The sequence below is a fragment of the Dicentrarchus labrax genome, unplaced genomic scaffold (assembly GCF_905237075.1).
Source record: "Dicentrarchus labrax unplaced genomic scaffold, dlabrax2021, whole genome shotgun sequence".
Taxonomy (NCBI): domain Eukaryota; kingdom Metazoa; phylum Chordata; class Actinopteri; family Moronidae; genus Dicentrarchus; species Dicentrarchus labrax.
This window is the reverse complement of record NW_026136723.1, coordinates 24,602,318-24,626,559: the sequence shown is the minus strand read 5'-3', so window position 1 is coordinate 24,626,559 and position 24,242 is coordinate 24,602,318. Positions and strand designations below refer to the sequence as shown.

Sequence of the window (24,242 nt, the reverse complement as noted above, 5' to 3'; positions counted from 1 at the left end):
GTTAAAGGGTGGTCTGTACATTCTGCCAGCTGACTGCTCAGTTTGATGTTATTAATCAGCAAAGCAACTGCCTGATTATGGATCTGGCTGGTTTGTTGGGCTTAACATTGGTTGACCTCACTCATAAACATGTACAAGTTAGGTGTGTTTTTGTCTGAGCACATGTATGTGCAGAATAGTGTGTGTTGCTGTGCAACAGAAGAACCAGATCAGTGCTGCCTCAGTGCACCTCTGCGTAGAGACAATAGTCATATCTCTCTGTGGTGTCTTTATTTCCCACTCACTATCATTCACATGCACTTGTACGTTTCTTCCAACGAAACTCTGCCCTGACAATAGGAAGCAAGGTTGAAATCTCTTGCGAAGCAGTCGGGTAACCAGGAGCCCGTTACAGCTGAATGTTTTACAGCGTTGTCATTTTCTGGAAGGGAAAACGTGTTCAGACGAGTTTCAGAGCACGTGTACATGCATGTATGTGTTCTTCTTCCTCTCTGGGAATTCTGGGTGGCTGATATGGCCCCTATAACAATTCCAGGGTATTTCTGCAAGGATTATATTCTTGACAATATGTTCAAATATCGAGAAATATTGCATTACATGCCAGGACATCAACTAAATGTTACGGTTATTTCCTGACATTAAATTTGGAAAGAACACCAAGTTCACAAGTTCACCTGATTGCTGCTCCTATAATTCACTTGTAGTGTTTTGGTTTTCTTTCTCTCTTCTTGTGACTGGAATGAAAATTTCACTTCATCCTCTCATCGAAGTTGTAAAAATTGACACCCACTGCGTAATTGCCTAGGGAGCGTATAGGGCTGTGTCAACAAGCTGTACTATTTCCATTATTATCATGATGACATTTTTTTTAATCATGTTAAAAAATATGTAAATGATATATATTATAATGAACAATATGATATGACACATATACCTACTGGGAAGCTGATACGTCTCCAACCTTGGCTCAGGAGATGCACATTAACAGCTTAACATAATCACTGATCACTGCGATTGTTTTTCTCATTAATGCTTGCTTTCCTGCATTTTAATCTGCCCTTTTGTCTTCCCTTTGGGACCACCCGTACTTTAAATATATGTCTTAATAAAATTGAAAATAGCACCCATTAAATGATATGGGCAAGTGACCGTTGTAACATGCATCTATATAACCATGGGGGCCATGTGGAATGCAACAAGAGCTTTGCTTCATGTCAAAGTATAATAAGTGACTCTTGAATGTGCGCACACACGCACACACACACACACACACACACACACACACACACACACACACACACACACACACACACACACACACCAAGCCAGGGCCGGCTTAATCACAGCCTTGGCTGCCTCCAAGGTGCTGCAGAGTTCTCCAGGACGTGACAGGTTTCTGTCTGGCGAGGTTTGGGCGTCCGCTGTGTCACAGATTAGAGTGGCTTAGCTGTCTCAGTTGTAGCAGAGATGCTTTATACACTTAAAGGCTTCGCTTTGCAGTCCAAGGCTTTACTGCTGTGGCAAACAGTCAAACTCCCTGCTTTCTCCTGTGTCTTAACTCTTTCCTGCAGACCTCAGAACACAGCAGTACAGCTGTCTGCACTCTAAAACTGCTCATCCCAAATGGTGAAGATTTGTTTAGTTTGGATTGCTTACAGGGAAGCATTGTTCACAGCACAAGCTATTTGGAAGATGGATTTCTGACATGGAAAGCAACCCCATCACCCTCAAGAGTACCAGTGGGCTGATTTAAGCTGTACAGTATCACTTCATTGATGGCTACTTGCAGCTCCAGCAGTGTTACTTAAAAAACTGCCAACAAACATAGCGTTACTCATTATTGTCTGCACAAATGTAAGTCATTAATAACAAATCGTCTTTTGGCAGCTCAGCTCATAAAAAATGGAGCATCTAGTCTAAAGTCTCACCACTTAACCACCATAGATATTTGAGCCATTAAAACTTAACACACTTGACAAGACTCCCATAGAGCAAATTTGTGTCCTACGCCTACTGTTAAAATAATCTAATTTAATCTTAAATCTTTTTTTCCTTGTAGGCTTTATGTACTGTTGGTATTGGAGCAGTTTTTCTTTCAGTCTTTGGTTCCTTGGTTAGGAAATAAACATGCAAGCACACATTTTGGCCTACGTCTCATATCTCTAGCCTTCTTAGCAAGACACTTGTTTACGTCTGTATTTCTTTGTCTTTATCTCTCCTCCCTAACACTGACCCCATCTCCCCTCCTTCCTCTCTCAGTCTGTGTCTGTCAGTCTGTTCATTCGTCTGTCTGTAAACCTTATGTAATGGCGGGATCATGTGAGAACCGAGGTGAGGGTTCACAGCATGCACCTGCGGATGGCCATCATCCTTTCCCTTTGATCTCTGCTGGATTGTGTTTCTTTTTCTCCTTCTGCCCCTCTCTTCCACGTTTCTTCCTCTTCCCCTTCTCTTCCTTTCCACCCGATTTCCTCCTCGTCCCGTCTGTTTTTCTGACTCCTCCCTGGCTTTAAGCCACTGGCTCCTCAAATCTTAACTCCATCCTTTAAGGGTAATTATGAGATCAGCTCAATGAGGAGCAGAGGGTTTTTAAACAGTAGTTTGAGGCTCATGACTCCTCAATAAAGCAGTGTTAGATTGTCTGTTGTGATCCCAGTGTTGTAGACAGGTAGTTTACACAGCGAGACAAAAATGGAAACCCAGACAACCAGGTCTGCACAATCCACAGTTCAACATTTACAATTAACAGTCCAAAATCACAGGTTAATTTAAAACATTGTTTTTTTAAGGCAAACGTTAAAGTGAGATTGGAATTTCTTTTCCATTAGTTTATTATTTGTGTATTTTCCTCCAGAATTGGACTTTCTGCACATGCCAGTACCGTTTACGCCCAGCGGAGATTCCCCTTTTCCTGCTCTGTACCCATTTATTTCCTGCCTTTCTGTGTTGTCCTGATCCCATCCCTGATAAACCCCATCCAGCTTTCAGTAGTCAGCCAGCCCCCGGCCATTTAGCCTGGCCTGTTACCTCTATGCGTCGCTCTCCATGCCCCTGAATCATTACCCTGCAGACAGACACAGACCGACCTTTCCAATGGCTAAATATAGAGCCACCAAAGAATGGGAGGAAGGGAGGGAAAAATAAACGGGGGGATAGATGGATAGATGGAACAGCATGTTAAAGAAACTTGTTGGGGAGAGTAAGAGTCGAAGAGAAGAAGGCGGTTTGTGTTTAGTCTCAGCGGCTGCAGGCCTCCTGGACAATACCCCAATGATGGCTATCGGTTATTATGAGCACTATTCCAACGGTGGTGACGTCAGAGTCCCTAAGAAAAGCAGACCTGCGTGTTAAACCCCCTCACCCACCGGCTGTGGCTGCACAGATCCTGTGTTTATCTTGGAAGGGAGAACGCAGGTGGCTTGGGACTGCAGGCTAATAGTAAATGAGTTTTTCTACCCTGTACTTTACTATATATAGAATCCAATGAGCCCTGAAATGGTGTGTTTCACCTCCGCCTGACAATCAAAAATTCTTCCTGTCTGGAGTAGAGCTTGCCAGATAGCACAAAGGGCTTTGGGTTTGTTTGTCTACTTTTTGTCAATTTTCCCTGAATAGTAACAGTTCGTCCAGACCTGTTGCGTTGTCGACCAGTGCTATAGACTCATTTGAAGTAGCTGTAGTCTGTAAGCACGGCCAGTTTAACATGTTGGCATCATGTTTGATAAGGACTTTCTTTAAAAGGTGCTGTAGAAGATTGCCTATTTACACCCAGTAACACTTTCTACACAGAGATCGCTTAACATTGTAGGTTTCATCTAGTTATGAAGATTTGTATGCAACAGCAAAGTTTGTCTGTTTGTTCATATTGCATTTATACTGTTGCTTTCAGTCTCAGCCTCCTATATCTATAAAGGTCCAGTGTGTAACATTTAGAAGGATCTATTGGCAAAAATTAAATATAATATTCAGAGACACTTTTTCATTGGTGTATAATCACCTGAAAATAAGAGTGGCTGTGTCTTTGTTACCTCAGACTCGAGCGGGTCCTCTTCCTCTGGAGTTGTTGAACCGCCATGTTTTTAATGTAGTCCAGAATGGACTAAATAGGGCGTTTTGAGTTTTTCTCCGTTTTTGTGGCCACTGTAGTCTCCGTCAAGCTTGAAAGGCTGAGTTATACTCAGATGGTTGCAATCTGCAGCTTCGCCACTAGATGTCACTAAATCCTACACACTGGTCCTTTTTAATCTATGTTTTTACTCACATTACATTAACCACCAGCTGAAGCAGATGCACCTCCAACTGGACCCTCAGTTGTGCATCTGTCAGAATGCCACACAGTCAGCTGTGCTGCGTGGCTTTCTGAATCTGTCTCTCTTGCTATCAATGAGTTGCCTCTGAATCATTTCGAGAGAGCGTGCATGTGAATGAATGGCCTTACTCTGTCTTCAGAAGCAAAAATGTAATCAATGTGCAGGATTTTAGGCTCAAGCTGATCTTGGTGGTGGTGGAAACCTGCTCCTGCAGTGCTTTTAGGACAAGGCAGCGTGTCCTTTCTGTTGTAAACACAGTGTGACCGCGATGCCGGAGTTGCATCAAGAGGTTTTTGCTGGACAGGCAGTCTTAGACGGATCATACCCTCATACTGTAGCTCTCTGGATCTGTGCCCAAACTCTAAACTCTTTTGGCAAGTTTCTGTAATTGAATCATATTTTGTCTGTCGTGACTCGGCCATTTATTTTTAGAGCTAAAAGCTTTTGTTGCTAGGAGACAGTGTGTCTCAGGAGAGGCTGAGCGAGGGAGGGACAGAATGAAAGAGAAAAGAAAGAAAGAAAGAGATGGCAGTGGTGTTGAGGGGGAGAAAGGCGGAATCTGTGAAAGCTGAACGACGAACGAACAAGCTATGAGTCAGCAGGGACATCTGCAGCACACACACACATGCAGTGGGCATGGTTGCTATTCCTGTGTTCTTTGTCTGTGTGCTCTGTGCACCCACGCATGAACCCACTTACCTCTCCCCACTAACCTGTGTTGTGTGTCTGTGTACTTTGTGTGTGTGAGAGAGATATTAGCTCGCCCACTTTTATTTAATCCACTCCTGCTGTGTGTGTGTGTGTGTGTGTGCACATCTGTATTTTTGTGTACCCCATTATACAGCAGTGTTTTGTGTCTGTGTCACAACGCCTAACCTGTCCCCAGTGACAAGAGCCGTATTGTCTGGTGTGTGAATCATATGCTTATACCCCATTAGTAATCTGCCTTCAAATGGCTATTATCAACTATCATAGCCAGCTTGTCTGTCTTCTGGCTCACTCTCCGAGCGCCATAGGAGATCAGATGGCAGCATGTGGTTTATTAGTCATCAGGAACTGGTCTGTTTTTCAGGATATTTTTTCCTTTTCCTTAATATGACTTTAGTAAGATTTCTTTTTAGTGTGTTAAGAAAGGCTAGCTTGTGAAACTAAAGAGATTTGGAGAGTGAGCATTGCACCTCATGTTCTTATATTTCTAGTTAGTCTGTTTTCCGATAATCTTCCAATAAATTCTCATGGTAATGGAAGTTTTTAAGAACACAACAAATACTTAAAGAGATGCGCCACACTCCTTACTGGTCTCTTTATCACTTTGATTTTTATACACAGACATCCCAGTATGGAAACCAGAATAATCTATCCACTGTAGCTCATTAAAAGAGACACATTTCTCAGCACAGACACACTATTTGTGAATCACACACAAAATGCATTACAACTCTTGATCAGAAAAAGTCCAAAGAACCAGTTCCATAGTGAAATTCCAATAAAAAGGATATGCAGGGAGGGCATTGATATTGCCATTTAAATGTCTGTGTGTCCAAAATTTCCCATGAATTGCGAACAATCAGTGAATGAAGGGATGATGACATTATGAAATATGAAAAATGGAAAGAAAGTTGAGAAAAGAAAGGATGCAACTCTACTTCTTGGAAATGTTGGTGTCTGTTGGACAGTAAAACGTCACAGCTTGAATCTCTTAAATCTATCCTAAAGGGAAAAGCAGATTGCAGTTACTCAACGTGTGTGTGTGTGTGTGTGTGTGTGTGTGTGTGTGTGTGTGTGTGTGTGTGTGTGTGTGTGTGTGTGTGTGTGTGTGTGTGTGTGTGTGTGTGTGTGGTGTGTGTGTGTGTGTGTGTGTGTGTGTGTGTGTGTGTGTGTGTGTGTAGTCAGACGTTGATCACAGGGGAGCTCGCAGCAATGTCAAAGGCATCGTGCCCGTGCAATACCTGGAGTTAGGTTGCTTGCTAAGTTTAAACTCCTGTGACAATATGGGCAGTTTTTCATCCACTACAAGTTTTTTTTTTTTTTTATATATATATAATCTATTATATTTTGTATTTTGTAATTTTTTTATTTGTGATATTCTTTGTTTTCTGTTTTGCACTACTTTGCCTCATTGCTGCTGTGTCAACCTGAATTTCTCCTAAGGGGGATCAATAAAGGAATATCATATCTTATCTTATCTTATCTTACAAAAATCAATTAAAATCTGCCTCCAGTGTTTAGCCACTGCAGTTGTACTTGGCCTTGAATTGTAATGTGGCAACACTGTATTGTAAACACTAGGTATTACATTGTCTGTATGAGTGGCGTTCTCATAGGCCTTAGTGTACAAACGGGCATCTGTCGTGATACCATTTTCTCACTTTTAGTAATATTAGTAGTTACCCACACTTGCAGACACACAGTTGCACTTTACACACCTGATATTGGACTTTGGTTTCACCGTGTCTAGATTTTCCATGACTCGCTTTGTCTCCATTTACACCTGCTATTAAAATGTGATCTGTATCCCGATAAGGAGAAGCGCTTCAGAATTTGATTGAACGTATCGGTGCATTGCGATTGATATCAGCAGAGTCAGCTACTTGTAAATGCAGTTCATGACAATTCAGAGAGAGTGGGGTTGTTTTTTTTTTTGTTTTTTTTTTTTATTTCCTGAGAAAGCACCACCCATGTAGGCAGGAATGTCGTGACTCACTCTGGAGTTTGTTATCCACTCACCTTCACAAAGACTGGTGCAATCCATTTCCACCAGTTTTTACTCCTTTTAACTGATCCACTGTGACCAGTAAGTAAACGTCAGGTACACTGTACAGTTTTTAATAAACTGACACCTGCCCGTTTTTGTTTGGGTTTACTTTACCATCCGCCATCTTATTTATAAAGGAATCTAATCCCAATAAGCACACAATGCAGACAATGAGAGCACACATTGTGTAAATGGAAAAGTCATAATTGATTTAATTACCATCTGGGCACCATATCTAGATACAGTTTACTTTACCCTGGGATTTAGTTGCCAGGTGTGTCTTCTTCTTTCCAACTCTTTTACAACTCCTTTTTTCTGTTCTTTTAATGTCGTGTTATCTGTTTTTCATCTGTTATTTTGTATGGTTGCTTTTGTGTGTTCTTGTCTGCTTTTATGGAGCTGCCCCAAGGCGGTTTCCTATCAAATGTTGACAGGGCAATAAAGTGCTGAGAAATTAAACAATTCCCCGTTTAATATGCCAGATTAGTGTGCCTATACACAGATACATTAGGTGGTGTTTTGAGAGTATGATCACATACAGCGGGGGTGCAACAACTTTCGTATTATATGAACACAATGGCGTCATCAGCTGTCATTGCAACCTGGGTCAATAGGCCACATCACACCAGTGTTATAGTCTGTCAGCCTTGAACATATCATTGTTAACAGTTCAATGTCACTGCTATATAGATATGACAGACTTTGTAGAGTGTGGGAAACTGATTGTAACCTTGGTATTTAGGATAGTGTGTTTCTTTACAGTTACATAAACACATACGCACACACACACACAAAATTCAGCATTGTTATATTGTGGCCATATGTTTCCCACCCTCAGCTTTCTCAGCCTGATTGCCAAGGCACATCTGGTCCTAATGAGGTGTGTGTGTGTGTCTGTGTGTGTCTGTGTGTGTCACTATGCCTTTGCTATTCAGCCTTTCAGCCTGGCCTTGTGTTGAAGTGGTGTTGAGTCTTTTACTGCCACCCACTGCTTTACAACTCAAAGCCTATACTTTTAACTGTTGGATAATAGTGCGTGTGCTTGTGTGAGTATGTGTTCTGATAGTAGTTATAAAACCATAGCTTATATTTTGTCTGCACATATCTCAAGGCTTGTTAATCTGTTATAACAGTGCTGATTTTCCAGCTTTGATGGCGATAGCAGTGAAGCTTTGATATGACTGCGGCCTGTGGGAGGAGATTTAGCAGAAATACTCCGCTTTCCCGGAGACACTGGATCCACTTTACACCACAGACCGAGTCCAAAATGTGTTCAGGAATTCAACGTACATGTTTTATTCTCGATTCTCTGATTCCCAACGGTGTCATATGTCTTGTATCCTTTCACAAATGCTCCTCTCTGCTAAGTCAGTGTTATTTCTTTATTTCACCTCCTGTATTGTCTACTCTTCTTTACTAACTCTATTTTCTCTCTTTGAAAAATTGGAACCGGTTTCCACACATTTTTTTGCCTTATGCTTATCTCCAGGGAGACAAAAAAAAGCAACCTTCAAGCACAAAAATGGATGCCAGTTGACTGTTTTGTTGTTTTTTTTGTTTTTTTTTGCAAATGCAATATGTCTTTTGGTACCAAGAAATTTGCGCACACACAGTATAAAGTCCTCACTATTCTTTTATAATCTGCATTATAGCTGTAAACACAAGCACCTATTGTGTTGTTGGCTCTCGTATCAAAACAACTTCAAGAAAAGAATTATGGTTTATCACATGCAGTGCACCAACAACAACAACAACAACAGAAGCTGGAGTATATTTAGGTTTTTCTTGTTGTGTCGATCCTTTCTTTGCATTCATGTCTGTTCATGATCATCCATCTGAACACCCTTCTTTTCTCTCCTCCGTCCCCCAGGGTTTGCCTTCCCGGATTGGGCCTACAAGCCTGAGTCAAGCCCGGGCTCCAGACAGATCCAGCTGTGGCACTTCATCCTGGAGCTGCTGAGGAAAGAGGAGTACCACGACGTCATCGCCTGGCAGGGAGACTATGGAGAGTTTGTCATCAAGGACCCAGACGAGGTGGCCCGCTTGTGGGGAGCCAGAAAGTGTAAACCGCAGATGAACTACGACAAGCTCAGCCGAGCACTAAGGTGAGACTTAAGTGGGTGAAAAGGGGTGAAAGCAAAGAATGACCTCTTCACACTTACGCCCTGATTATACTTAAAATGCATGTGATCCAAGTGGACTGTATGTGCCAACAAAAAAAGGAACAAAGCTCTATATGCAAATGAAAAATGTATAAATGTGTCCTTTTTTGGACTATATCTGCCCTATAAAGAAGCACATTAACAACTTAGGGATGTCCCGTTGTCCCGGGTTCAATAAGCTTGGCAGCCGGGAAACAAAGATACAGTGTCTGTGAAAGTAAGTTCAGCGTCAGACCATCAGGGAAAGGGCACGAAATATATTCAGTTATATTGTAATTCATTCCTATGCATGCTTCTCGGAGAAGTAGCAGTCCAAGACTTTCCTGTGAACAGTTCCTCCTGCACCGTGTGCTGGCAGTCAGTAGGCGTGGCGTGTGGGGAATGTTTGATCTGCTCGCTCACTCTTTCTCTCCAGATCTGTGGATAAGGGTGTTCCTATAGCTTTTATGTAAATCGTTTGTTTGAGCTTGTAAATATTTAAATAGTGTGTTTGATCTACTTTCTCCCATTGTAGATTTTTTAAATTCAAATATATTATGTCCCTGAAGTGAGTGAGTGAGATTATTTGGCTAAATAATAAAAAAGTGTGTGGATCTACAAAACAGGTTTGCATTTGCAGTGATGCATTTATTGATCAAAAAGTTAGAAATAAAAAAACCTCCAATGACTGAAAGAATAATGAAAACTGACTGTGGCCAAACGCATCAGAAATAAGTGCAGGGATAGCAGAACTTCAGTGGCGGACCAGAGTGAGTTAATGAAGTGATACAAGTTATCAAACGATACTCATTATGTTGAATTTGGAACAATGGTTGTTAAGTGTGGGACAGTTGAAAGTAGAATTTGGGATGGCTGCGGGACATTGAGGACACTGCCCCATAAGTATGTTTGACCTAATTTATTTGCTCCTTTTTGATTTTGTTTCTTTGTAACTGAACACAGACATTCAGATCTGAAAGCTAAAGGTCACATAAACCCTGCATATGACACAGGAAACTGAACACATGTCCAGCCAAAACTTGTCTATCCACCCCCATTTGGGGCTTTTGGTTGCCTTAAGTTTAGTAGAGCAGTTTAAGAGTGACAAGAAAGTGAGAGAGCGAGAGAGAGAGAGGTCTTTGCTCCAGTCTAAAAGGTATAACACCATCCTTAGTAAGGCTAGTCTGGAATGCTAATATTTAGCTACATATTTAGGTCATGTGTTCCTAGTAGGTATCGACACAAAAGAGTCAGATAATGGCGAACCCAGATGAGTCGATCTTAAGTTACAGGAACTGGAATCATGTTTTGAACTCCAGATGAGCTGTGATCAACTCAATGAAGCATACAAGATTGATTTTTTTTTAAAAATAAATCCAGTTTGTTATGGATAGAAGATAAAAGTGGAACATTTCTTTTCAAAATTGTTCTAATCCTGTCTGAACTTTACAAGGTGTAAAAACAAGCTAAATGGCATTTCAGAAACGGAAGCTAAAGAATAGAAGGAGGGAAGTAGTGATAAAAGGTTTGGTCTTATTTCTTCGCCATGAACCGTATTCCCTATTTAGATTGTGCTGAGTTACAAAACTAAGAGACCATGAATTGGGAAAAGAAACTGTAGCTTATGTTCATCATCTTTTCAAGCTTCTGTTTTTTGTTAAATAATGATTCACAGGAACATTTGTTATCTACTTTCCCTCTGTAGTTGGTTGTGTGCGATGTTAACGACATTAAGGTTTGAGTTTATATTTTTATCTCCTATTTCAGAGACTTTTCTGTAACTGGCTTAGGGGTTAATTTGAGCTCAATTACAACTGCATCAAATGTGTAAGACAAAAATGATGTGGTGTTAATGCCGCGAATGTGCATCTGCGCTACGTGCTAAAACTCGAGGGTGACAGTAGATTTAGAAACGCACACCTTCGCCCTCCGCAGAGCACATGTGGGATGCTGCAGCGTTTTATTTAGCTGCCAGTCTGTTCTCTCATAATCATGTACACACACACACACACACACACACACTCTCTGCTAGTCATCAGTGTCGCCTCCTGTGTTGTAGGTTGGTGTGGGTTATAGTTTGCCATGGTGATGACTAGTTACACAGACTCACACACGCAGACTCACACACACACACTCACACACACATACACTTAACACCTTGTTATATGTCAGCCCTCCTCCAGCCCATCTGTGTCTTGTTTGTTGCTTAAACCTTTTTCTATCATAGACTTAACCTCATATGCCTGTGTATTTAAAGACTCCCAACCTTTTCTGAACTTCTATAGGAATATATTTGAACACATATTTATTGATCCAGAATTTAAAGAACTGATTGATTTTGCAGTATTATATATTTGTATGTTAGTTCATTTAACAGGGAAAATGCAGATGAATGTTATATAAGGAAAGACAGTGCAGCAGATGTAATGTGTGTGTGTGTGTGTGTGTGTATAGGAAGCTCGTTAGGCGTGATGAGAGAGTTTTAAAGTAAAACGACAGACTGCAAAAGTTTGTAGGTTTCCTTTAGGTTTTATTTGATGCCACTAATGGAAGAATTGAAAGTCATTGGTGTGATCCACAGTTATTTGAAACATCAACATGTCATTAATACACAACAGTAAATTAACAGTCAGTTCGATGCAGGAGCAGTTACTTTCTCTCCGGTTTCAGTGAGTATTTTACATCAAGGACCAGCTGGAGCCAACTTATTGTTGTGATGTCTTTTCTGTGGTTTGTAAACCTTTTTATATGAATGAAGAGCTGTTAATTAATTCTGAAGTGTTGTTTGGAAGAAAGTTCTCTCTGTGTTTGATTGATGTGTCTCTCCGTCTTTGAAGTGAGTGTGCATTGGTGTACGTGTGTGCGTCCATTCATGCATATAAAGTGCATGTGTGTAGAGACGGGTCTGTGCGCTTGTGAGTTTGTGCTCATCGTGTGTGTTCAATGTATATAGGTCGAGAGTATACTGTCAAAGTCCTTTCTAGTTTATTTGAAGGAAGTTCAAATGCTCTTCAAAGAGCAGGAGGCCTGAAGCGAGCCTGGGCCCGGTATGTAAGACCGGCAGCTGTCCCATATTGACTCAATTCTGTTTAAGTGTGTGTGTTCGTTCCTTTCACATGTATGTGCCTGGCCTTTTCGCCAGACTCGTTTTAAAGTGCCATCCATCTATCCACACGTCTGTGAACATTATGTCCCTCCAGCTTTTACTGCACATGCAAGCCTGATATTGTTAACACCCGCTCACAAATACTGCTGTTTACCTCCTACAGTGTGTGTGTGTGTGTGTGGCTTTGATTTAGTCGTCATTTTGCGTGCGGTGTGTTTCGTGTGCATGACCGGTTGCCAGGTACTTCTTAATTTCTACCTGTACAACGTTTTCATGTACTGAACCTCAGCATAACTTTAAGCAAGAAAGCTGATAAACCAAAAGATTGAGCATTGGAAGAGATTGAACTTGTCAATAAGTGCTGTACTCAGAGCAACTCTTAAATACTAAATATTATCAATTATAACATACTTTCCTTTTGATGGAGTTTTATTCCATTATAGATTGTATGTTTACTTAAATCAATAATTAGAGAACCTTTTCCACCACTGCAATCTCCTAGTGATTTGAGTTTATTGTGGAAATTACTTAAAGCCAATGTATGAACACTGTGTGCTCTCAAATAGATCAAATAACTGCTCTAATTTGTTTGGGTGTGTGCTCATTAGTTTTCTCATTACTTACATATGTTTTCTGCATGGACCATATATTTGAGCATGTGGGCCTGCTCCTTTGTCTCCCCACCTCACTATGTAATATGTATTTGTGTGTGTGTGTGCCTGTATTACATGTGACGGTGTGGGTGTGCGTAGTAGTCGGCTCTAGAAGAGGCCCTTCACTCATTGAGTCATTGAGGGGCTGGATGAGCTCCTGGTTCACACAATCCTGCTCTGCGGCATTGTTCTGTGTTGTACCAAACTCCAGTGACTAATACTCTGATCACACATACATACAGCTGGGCATGGCATCATCATTATGACAAATATTATTTCCACAATTATTGTGTTTTCTCAACTGTCACTACTCAACTGTATGACTGATTTTTAGGAATATAATATCTTGTTTTCTACAGCAGTAATGGTGTGCAGCATTGAAAGTGTTGGGGGTCACAGTTTGATATCGTCATGCACCATTGTGTAGTTCTGTGGAAAGGCAGACGAAGGTCCAGCACGAAGGATTTTTACTTTGCTGAGTTAAATCGCATTTTGCAAATACTTCCTAGAATTAGTTTTATCCCACTTGGAGAAAAAAAAGGGCATTTAATGTGGCGTTATTGAACATTAATCACCTCACACGTGTATAATTATTTTCTCTATATTACCATTATATTTTATTACTGTACAATAGTAACAATGAACCGTGTTTGTGTGTTATATGTGTGGCCAAAAATTAACGATTGCTCTTTTTAGATGGATAGATGGATAAAGTAAAATGGATCAGTGGACGTTAGCCAGTACTCACTGCTTTCCTGGTGTGATTTTTAGATTCAGCCTTTTCTGCTCCTGGAGAACAGCTTGAGTCTAACTTACTGTCAGCAAGAGATGTGTTTACGACTTGTTATTCAAAGCAAATCCATATTTTTATGTACAAATTTAGCCACTCCGCTCCTCTCTGCTTGAATCTACTGGAAATGATGAGTAACATATTACATTTCCTAGAATGAAGTGTCCACTCTGAGTTGAATGAGAGACACTATTTAGAAGTTTTTATGTAAAGAAATATGAATGTGGTTTTGTCCTGAGGCTATCGGTGAGTCACAGGGAGCCATTTTATCTTGACGATGAGCTGTCAGCGGCTCGCTATTCACTCCTCTACTGTGTATTGCTGATGACTAATACACTCTTATTAATGGAGCTGCCTGGGTAAAACTAAATCAGAACGGCTGTCTCGCTTCCTTAAGTAATCACAGTGAGAGTTTGAATCTAGCCGTGTGTTCATATTGTGTAATTATGTGCTAATGTAGAATTACCATGCAGGTAGTGCTTGGTACAGTGACGTAGTTTCAGATTTTTCACTTTTGTCTTCTCTAATATTACATGGCTGTGTATCTTTTTCCTATACTGTGGCCAACTAGCAAACACCAGTTCAGTGACATTAAACATAAAAATGTCAGTATTAGGTGCAGTAGGGATGGGGATCTTTTTGCAGTCTCCTAGTTCAATTCGATTCAGATTGTTGAGTCAGTAAAAAGAAAGGTGTTTGGTTATCACTCCAGTGTCCAAACTGTTTGTGTGTTTGAAAGAGGCAGAGAAAGGTGTGTGAGAGTGCAGACGTCTTTATTCAGTTATTTAAGTTAACTTGGAAGCATATTCTTCCTGTATGAAAATAATAAAATGGAAGTAGAGTTTACTGACCAGTATCACAGAAGTTGGTGTAGAGTGAGTGGGAAAGGAAAAGATGAAGTGAGTCCTCTGCTCTGTTATGGTTGACGTTATCTCCAGCAGTGGGGGACAGCCTCTCTGCTCTGCTCTAGTACTGGGGAGCACCATTTTTATCCAAAACACTGCATAGACACATTTGAAATAAATGACCAATAAACCCACCAGAGTGCAACAGTGTGGTCTGCTCTGTAGGTGTTGGGTTCAAAGGAGTCACAAAATGCATCCCCTATATCTTGCCAAGATAATTATTAAGTCATTAAATCCAAAATGTGCCTAAATGGTTGCCTTTTGAGCTACGAGATTACTGCGCTGTGCCCTCACAGTTGAGTCTCGCCCTTCTCGATATGTTAGTATAACCTTATTAACTAATATTATTACAAAAACGATTTTTGGCATTTGTGAATTCAGAATCATAGAAGATAAGAATCGCAGTTCTTATGTGAGTTCTTCTGTTGTTTTTATCCGCCCCTAGAGTTCAGAGCGTACCGGTGACCCCAAGGTCGAGTCGTCGTCCATGTGTTTGTGTCTTTATTAATTTAAATAAAAGTTCCATTTTAACAACTGAAAAACCTGTAATGGCTCTTTTTATACTTTCATCCATTTCACATTGCTGTGCAGAACTGCTCATGTACAGTAATTACTTCACATTGGTAGGGATACAAGAAAGTTCAGATTTGATTGGCTGTTGACCCAGCCAACAAGATTGCTAAATGTCCACATATGGGCCAACTGTCACAGTTTATTCATTTTGGTTGCACTGTGAATAATCACTGGCTTGCTACACGACTGCGATTCATTTTGTGGCAGGCAGGAGAAATCCAAGTTTCTGCCCATTGTTTCAGCTGGAAAAATGTGCATAGAAAGTATTTATCCATGGTTTCACTTTTAGATATTCAGCTTAAACAACATGTGGCCATGATTAAAGGTTTACTTCATGCTGATGATGTGATCTGTGTTTAAAAATGATAAATCACTGGGAGATAACACTCTGTCTACCCTTCTCTCTTTTTAGATACTACTACAACAAGAGGATCCTCCACAAGACCAAAGGGAAGAGGTTCACCTACAAGTTCAACTTCAACAAACTAGTGCTGGTCAACTACCCCTTCATTGACATGGGCTCTGGTACGCACACACTCACAGTAACATTGTAAATCTACATTCTCAGTTGGTTTGTAGCATCAGATGTTGAAGAGTAGACGTCTCATTGACAAAGTTTGAGAAGTTTGTTGTAATTTACAGGGGTTGTGCACTTAACCAGGGCTTTAAGGTTTTTGAGATTTTTAAATGACAGTAATTGAATGAAATCCCTTGGCAACTGAAATGTGTGGTTCTTTTCAATGGAAAGAATGAAATCACACTTGACTCTAAGTACCTGTTTAAGGAGCGCAAGCTTTAGGACAGACTTTTGTCTTTTTGGCCTTCAGGTGTTTGAAGTACTTGTGTGTGCAGTGTGTGTGGATTTATGAACTTTACAATTCATTTGCTGATAGTTGTAACAAAAAAATGACCTGTGAAGTATAATTTTAATCAGCTTAAATAATCATTTTAATCATAATCATCCTAGTAGAACTACATCTCATATATATACACAAACATAATCTGGGTGTAGTGTGTGTGCATGTATCTGCCTGGTTAGTGCGTGTGCGTGTACACATCAGTGTGCCACGTCCCAGTTTATCCCTCTCCTCCCTCCTCTGAAGTCGTCTCTCGTTCTGGTCCCGGCCACCCAGTGTAAACACAGCCCATATGGAGCGTTGGATACTGGGTGACATAAGTGCAGCACGAAACTTTAATTATAGCCTCCGTGTGATGTGGCCCACACACTGACATGTTGTGATATGATGGTTTCATACGATGGTTACACACACACATGCCCACGTCAATCTGGATTGATACGCAAGCACAGACGCTCACAAACATACACACTGGATAATCACACAGGTTTTTTTTTTTTGTCCTCATTGTCTCTGACACACACATGGCTGTGAGATGTGTGATTTTTAAACAGAGACCCACACACACACACACACACACACTCGGCGGTACTGGAAAAAACAGAGGAACCCAACCCATGTTTGTGATGGCAGTAAGAGCGACTTTTCCAATATTTAATTCTGGCACGTGCGCGGATGCCAAGAATTTATTGCAGTGCCACAGTCTCCCTGGCAGGAGAGGAGAGATGGAGGAGGGATTGAAAGAGAAGGGAATTTGTGGCTTTGTGTAACCCACTGTTTTCTTTCTGTGTGCCTGTGACCCTCTGGGTAAAATAGTTGGAGTTATTGGAGACATGTGACCTACTCTCATTAGTTACTTTTCCCTTTCTCTTCAGTTCTGGTTCCTCCAAAAAAAAAACACCCAACATGTTTTCTCACGTAACCAATGCAATTTGTTCATTGATGGTCATTGCAATAAAAAATGGAACAGTAGCCTTTCCTTTCATACGCAATGTCCTGGTTACTCTGCATAATCCACAAAACACACACACCCACTTTCTACCAAAGATTTGTTCCTGTAAAAACTGTGTTCTGTGGATAATGTAACTTGGACACTTTTCCATTACTTAGAGCACCATAAATAACAACCAGTACACCTCCATTACGTTGGGATGGATGCATAAATCTCAGACTAATATCCCCCAACAGACCTGACCTCATTAGAGATAAGGGAGAACATACTGTATGTTCCTTTATAATTCCCAGAAAGAGGTCCTTAACGTCACCTTTTCTCATCCTCGCAGGTCGAGGAGTCCCTCAGAGTGCCCCTCCAGTGCCAACCGGAGGCACCCATTTCCGTTTCCCTCCCTCAACACCGTCAGATGTCCTCTCATCCAGCGAGGAGCTGCGCAGCCCAGGCATGTTCAGCAGTGTGGCTCGCCGCATGGCCCGTGGCTCTGTGAGCGACTGCAGCGACGGCACCTCCACCAACTCGGAGCTGGAGGAGGCTGTGGGGGCCGATGAGCGAGGCGTGGGGCCTGATAGGGCTTTCAGGGGCCTGCTTCCTCCTCGCCTGCCTCATGATTCTCTCTTCAGGGTCTTCGGCGGGGGCCCGAACCCAGCAGGGCTCCCCAGACCTGCCCCCAGAGTCCACCCAGACTCTCTGTCTCCATTCCCGGTCTCCCCCTGCCTGGACCCGGGGGGTCTTCTGCCCCCAACTCTGTCCCCAGCCCTGTCCATGACCCCTACCCCCCACCTGTCCTACACCCCCTCCCCCTCCTTGTCCTCTCCCATGATGGGCTCCCACTTCTCCTTCAACCCGGAGGACATGAAGCACTACCTGCAGGCCCACACCCAGTCCGTCTACAACTACCACCTCAGTCCCCGAGCCTTCCTCCACTACCCCAACATCATCATCCCTCAGCCCCATCGCCCCACCCTGGAGAAGCCGGCCACCCATCACCTCCACGCTCCGCCCCTGCCGCTCTCTCACTCGCTCAGCCAGCATTCAGGAGGTGGGGAGGAGCAACACCAGCAGCACCCGTCACCATTCAAGTTCAAGCTGCAGCCGCCTCCGCTTGGGCGCAAACAGAGGGAAGCAGGGAGCTCGCTGGCCTCTTCCTCCAGCCAGTCCTCCTCATTCACAGGGTCTGGACAGAACGCAGGGCCACCTAAGATCAAGGTGAGCCTGCAAACACACACACACACACACACACACACACACACACACACAGGTGGAGGAGGTGATGTTTCTAGATATGTCTCTAAAGAGTTTCAAGACATAAATGACATCTGTCCAGAGTGATAAATAAAATGTCATGTTGTAATATATTCTTCCTCCCCAGGTGGAGCCCATATCAGACATAGAGTCAGAAGAAGAGGTGGAAGTGACTGATATCAGTGAGGAAGATGAGCTCAATCACAATGACGAGAAACATGAAGGTGACATCTTCACCCCGACAGCTCGTCACCATCATCATCAGCTCAACAACCATCACCGGGCTAACGGAAACGGCAGCAGCCTCTCTGCCCCTCCTCACAGTAACCACGATGATGACCCTGATGATGATGAGGAGGTCTTCAAGACTCCCGCCACCCCTTCCATTGGCAGCGGCAGCCTGGCCTTCCCCCTGATCGGCCTGAAGAGTGAGCCGGGTCACGCGGCTCCCATCAGCCCCGGAGGCACGCGCTGTATCCCGCTCAAACTCCGCTTCAAGCGCCGCTGGAGCGAAGACCAGAAGATGGAGGCGGACGGCGAGAGGGATGAGGCGGAGGACAAGAAAGTACGGGCTGAGAGAGAGGAGGAGGTGGAGGGGAAGAGAGAGGAGGCAGGCAGGAGAGTGGGGGAGGTGGAGAATGGTGGAGGAAGAGCAGGAGGAAGTGTTATTTTGGGGTTGATGCTGCCACCACCTCCCACCCAGCGCAGAGCGAGCTCGGAGCTGCAGAGGGCTACAGCGCAGCTGTCTCTGGAAAACACTGGCTGCTGAGCTTCATGTGCACACACACACTTAGACAGAAAACACACACCTCTCGGGAGTCTTGTCAACAAACTAATAGTTTTGTGTAGACCATAACGCCTTGTGGTTTCCTGCCAGCAGTAGTGAACGTACCGGGGTTTGGTGTGCTCAAATGGCGACAGTGACTGAAAGGTGACTGTAAACACACTTTAATGTTGTTCTTTGTTGTATATCTGAATATGTAGACCTGTCATATGTAGGAAATGATGTTTTTTGTGCAATAATTAGAAGAGTTGTTGGGCACTTTTACTGACCTCACGGCCCCACGAGCTCCTTCAATTACTTAACATAGAACAGATTTTCCTACATAGGTTTGATCTACATGTTCAAAAGTTAGGAAAGAACAAGATGAATGTGTTACCGTAATTACCTCTCAGGATTTGTCAACACCTTACACTTTGTACCCTCCAGTGGTCAGTACTGTCAGCAAGCAGCCACTCGACATTATGGCCTAATGTAAAACCGTAAATGATAGATGTGCCTGTGTAGCCTCTAACGTACTGCAAGGCAAGACTCCCTTTGTGCCCCTGGTATCAAACATGAACACAGTAGACGGAGTATTTTTGCTGTGACTTACAACATTAAGAGATAACCAAACTCAGTCTGTATATTTCCTATTTTTAACATTAGAGCCGTACACAGAAGGAGTCTACTCTTAATATCTCTTAGGAATTGCACATTGCCTTTTCAATGCCTCTTTGCCCTCGTGGTGCCAGTTATGCCATAAGTCTGCCAGGGATCACCTCACATCACACCTGTGCCCAGAGTATGTCCTTTAGAGGTCTCTGTTCGTTTATCTGGTACAATGAAACAAATCACATTCACCCTAAAGAGTACAAAGCCGGCCGGAACTGTATAGCAGTAGATTGAATTGATTGATTTCTCACCCACGCCTGGCTCACTTGAAGGTGGCGAGCCCTCCTCCTCACTCCCCCTCTCATTTGTACTCACCATAACAGACAGACAGATCCTAATGTTACTAAAAACACTTTGAACTGCCCTGATAGAGATTACAGAAGTGCCTCTCTGTCTGCACCCATCACCATTCAGCCGTTTACAAGATGGAGGGCAGTGAGCAAAAAAAGAGAAAAACGTAGACCCTGCTCCGATGGATCTTACAGACTGAAGAGGGATTTTTTTTCTTTTCAAGAGGTGATTAGAAAGAACTCTCCAATCACGGTCTTTTCTCCAGGAAACAAGTCGGACACTATCAGACTGCATCAGGGCCAGACTGAGAGGTCTCTTCATCCTCTGCTCATTCACTACAGTGTATAAAGACATGAAATGAGCGTGGAGTTGTACATTTTAAAGACAGTCAAACTAAGCCTGAGAAGGGGAGGGAGATTTTGATGAACTGACTTCGACCTCTCAACCTCCGACCTGTCACGCGGCGCGGTTAGACATTTTGTTGGCCAGCGAATGGTTTCCACTGTACAGAAAAACCACCTGGGTCTCCGAGGGAAGCGCCGGATCTTTCTCTCCTTTTCTCGTCCCTTGTTGAGGAAATGAGGAAGCAGCAACCAGCAAGGCTGTAATTATAGACACACTTACGTTTCCAAATGTGTGTGTGTGTGTGTGTGTGTGTGTGCGCGCGTGTGTGTGGACCCAAAGCTGGTGTAAAAACATGAGCCCTCGGAGGATACAGAGGGTGTCTCAGCTTTTCGTGTCCCTGCTTGACTTCGCACAATCTTTTGAGGGGTTTGGAGGTTTGAGGGCATTCGTAGTGTTTTCTCCCTCAAACATACAGATCAACAGCTCTCTTCGGCATTCCCCGTTGTTGTCCTTTTTTTTTCCTTTTCCAAAGACTGTATTCTTTCTTTCAAAGGATGCTTGTGCCTCATAAGGACATGGACAGTATTTTAGGGCATTTGCAGTGATCTGAGGACTTTCTGTATTTTGGAGATAATAGCCGAAATCTGTTCATGTGATGTTTTGAGAAGCGACGAATGAAGCGAACTGATTTGTCTAGGCAGAGAACGGGAACCATGTAATGAATGTCAAGCATCAAGGTTAACTCAGGCAAGCCTTCACTGAGATATTGAGAAACAACTTATTTTTGTGACGTTTTATTGATATCGTTCAAACAAAAAAAAGACATTTTGCCCATTTTAACGAACAAACGAAAATAAGATTGTGCCTTTTTTAAGCCAACATGAGTTTTATCAAATACCCCCAGCAAAATGTTTTATCACACTCACACAGTACCACCATGCCTTCTGTTTTTGTAAAAGAGAGATACAGAATAAGTAAATCTACACATATATATTTTATTCGAATATATATTGAATTCAAATATTATATTTCAATATGGTCATTTGATACAAATCAGGAAAATCCTACTATTTTTAATGGTAAAGATATGTATATATTCTAATGGGCATATTATTACCAGTATAATTCAGCCTTTGCCTTCTCACTCTTGCCTTCTCTTGACCGTTGAGCTGCAGTGACAAAGGCCACCGGTATCAGAGTTTTATATTTATATTGTAAAAAATAAAACCTTCAGTTATTGTGTATTCAGGGGACGGAGGGTGTGAACGGGACGACGATTAAACGGGCGAGCAGAAACTTTTTAACCAGACCTGAGTCAAATCATATTTACCTTTTGTTAGTTTGGGTATGTTTGTTTTAAACATCCCTGGAGTAGTAGCCGGGTGGGGTTTGCCACCTCAGGGACACTGAGTGGAGCTCAATCACAGAAAGGTAAATTCAATAGTTTTTTGTGCTAACATTCAGACTCTGCTGACTTTGTCCCGCGTGGTAAACCCCGCCCGCCTGCAACTCTCTGACTCCGATTTGCTTTAAAAGAAAAAACGCGGAGGCGCAGGTTGTAACGGAGAGCTGGTAACAGACTCGTGTTCAGAGTAGACTGATTCTGATTGGACGACAGATACTCAGCAGGTTCTCGGCTCTGCGTCACCTCGCAAAGCCAGCAGGACCACAGCTGCTGATACGGCTGGACTTTGCTTCCAGCGTGGACTGTGGACTCGAGCAACTTTGTGTGAACCGAGTGTGTACGGGCTGGTCTGAACCCTGCCCATACACACACACACACACACACACACACACACACACACATACACACGCACACACCCCATCCTGGTTAGAGTGAGGCTTTACTGTGGCTACAATAAAGGGAAACATCACATCACATGTGACATCAGACGCCCCCACAGTCTCTCAGGAGTAGACTGCAAACCATAGAAACTACACACAGACACACACACACATATTTTCACACACACACACACACAGAGGAAATGGCATCACAAAACCTCAGAGCAGAGTGGAGAGAGAGGGACTTCCCATAATCTGACTCGCTCATTCTGCTCGGTGTGTACGTGCACTTCTGTGTGTGAGTGAATGTGTGGCTTCTATGGTTATGCCATCCACACACACACACACACACACACACACACACACACAGCACACACAAAACAATTCCACATAGAAGAGAAAAGACTGAAAGACCAGATAAAGTCTTGGCCTTTAGTCCAGGTTCTCTTGTCCAGATCGTCCAACCAGCTCCAGTCTCGTGTGTGTGTGTGTGTATCTTACACACGGTTGTTTTTCTTCACCAGGCACAAAAAATAAAAACCCTAACATCCATCCTTTTTTAATTGGCTCATTAACATGATCAGCATTTTACGACGAGTCAGATGTCCTCGCCATTTATCGTCAGTGGACGTTTCTAAACAGTGGAAGTTAAAGGACAGATGTAGCAGTTTAACAAGTGTGTCTGGTAAAGAGAAATACAAACACAGCTGTACCTGAACTGTTGCACCTGTGCTGCCTTACCTGTCGTGGCTTCAAAATCAAAAGAGAATAACTGTTTCCCCCCCGGGTTGATATTTTTCACCCCTCGATTTCACCGATGTTCTTATCATTTTCTTCTGTATTTTTCAGACATATTACTGTTACTCTTGTAATTATTATATTATTAACATGACTATTTTTGATTATTTTGTACCCTCTTGCCATGGCCCGGTCTCTTCTCCATGAAATTCCTGTTTTTTTTCTGTGAGTTTTTGTTCCAGTTTGAACTTCAACTAGTTGGCTTCAGTGCAGTCTTTTTTTTTTCCTTTTTTTTTTTTTTTTGTCTTTTTAAACTCACACTGATTTTATAACCATGTTACCATGGACAAGAGGAGGGTCACATAATCCCCACGATATACAGCAGGGGAAGAAACAATTGTTTTCACTTTTTGATGTTGTGTATATATATTTTTTTTCCATTTTGGAGGATTCTGTAAGAAAAAGAGCTTTGTACTGTTTAACCATTGTATTATTTGAAATGCCTCCCCCTGTCCTCTCTCTGGTCCCCTCTGTCTCTCCTCTCTCGTCCACCTCGACGGTGAGCTGTCACTCCAGAGGAGAGACAGAGACTTTTGTTTTTATCATGGAGGAACCACCTGTACTTCTGTTTCTCTTCTATCTGTTCATCTTCATTTGTAATTAAACAATAATCAGGGTTCATTAAAAAAGGTAAAAATGGACGTCAGACTCTGTGTCTTTCTTTTATTTATTCACCAGCCTCATTCCTTCCTTCAAGCTTCATTTGAGAGAAATGTAGCGCACTCAGAATGACAAATACTCACTTCTGGATGTGGGATTTGAGTTTTAAGGTGCGATGAACTGACTTTAAGGTCCAGTGTGTAACATTTAGGAGCATTTATTGGTAGAAAATAAAATGGAATATAATATATATATATATGATATAAAATAATGTTTAACCACCTGAAGATGGGAATCATTATTTCTTTGTTTCCTTAAAATGAGCTATTTATAGCTACAGAAGCTGCAGGGTGTCTTCCATAGAGTCCACCATGTTGAATTACATTACATGTTGAGTCTACAGTAACCAAAAACAGGTTTCATGAGCACCGTAGTTTCTCCTCCATCCTTTGAAGGAGACAGTGAAGCGAGGAAGTCGCTGGCTGCCACTGCACTGCTAGATGCCACTACATCCTACACACTGAAGCTTTAAGGAGACATTAAATGATACCGTGTAACAAATTATTAGAAGTAGAGGAGAAACCTTAGGTACATTAATTGAATTGTAAACTACTTTGAGAATGGATGAAAGTTGTTTTTTAAAGCAAAAATGACTGTTGTTAACTCTTGTTCAAGCCTCTCAATTGTGTTTCTTGTTTTTT

At 42.3% G+C, this 24,242-nt stretch overlaps 1 protein-coding gene across 1 annotated transcript in view; it reads left to right on the top strand.

Annotated features, from left to right (window-relative positions):
• erf (Ets2 repressor factor) overlaps positions 1–23,582 on the top strand; it is a 36,613-nt gene extending 13,031 nt beyond the window's left edge. The window contains exons 2-5 of the mRNA XM_051391512.1: positions 8,936–9,170; positions 15,646–15,758; positions 17,374–18,251; positions 18,415–23,582. Coding sequence (XP_051247472.1) covers positions 8,936–9,170; positions 15,646–15,758; positions 17,374–18,251; positions 18,415–19,056 — 1,868 coding nt within the window. The 3' untranslated portion in view covers positions 19,057–23,582. The remainder of the gene's footprint in view (positions 1–8,935; positions 9,171–15,645; positions 15,759–17,373; positions 18,252–18,414) is intronic.
• Positions 23,583–24,242: the final 660 nt, after the last annotated feature.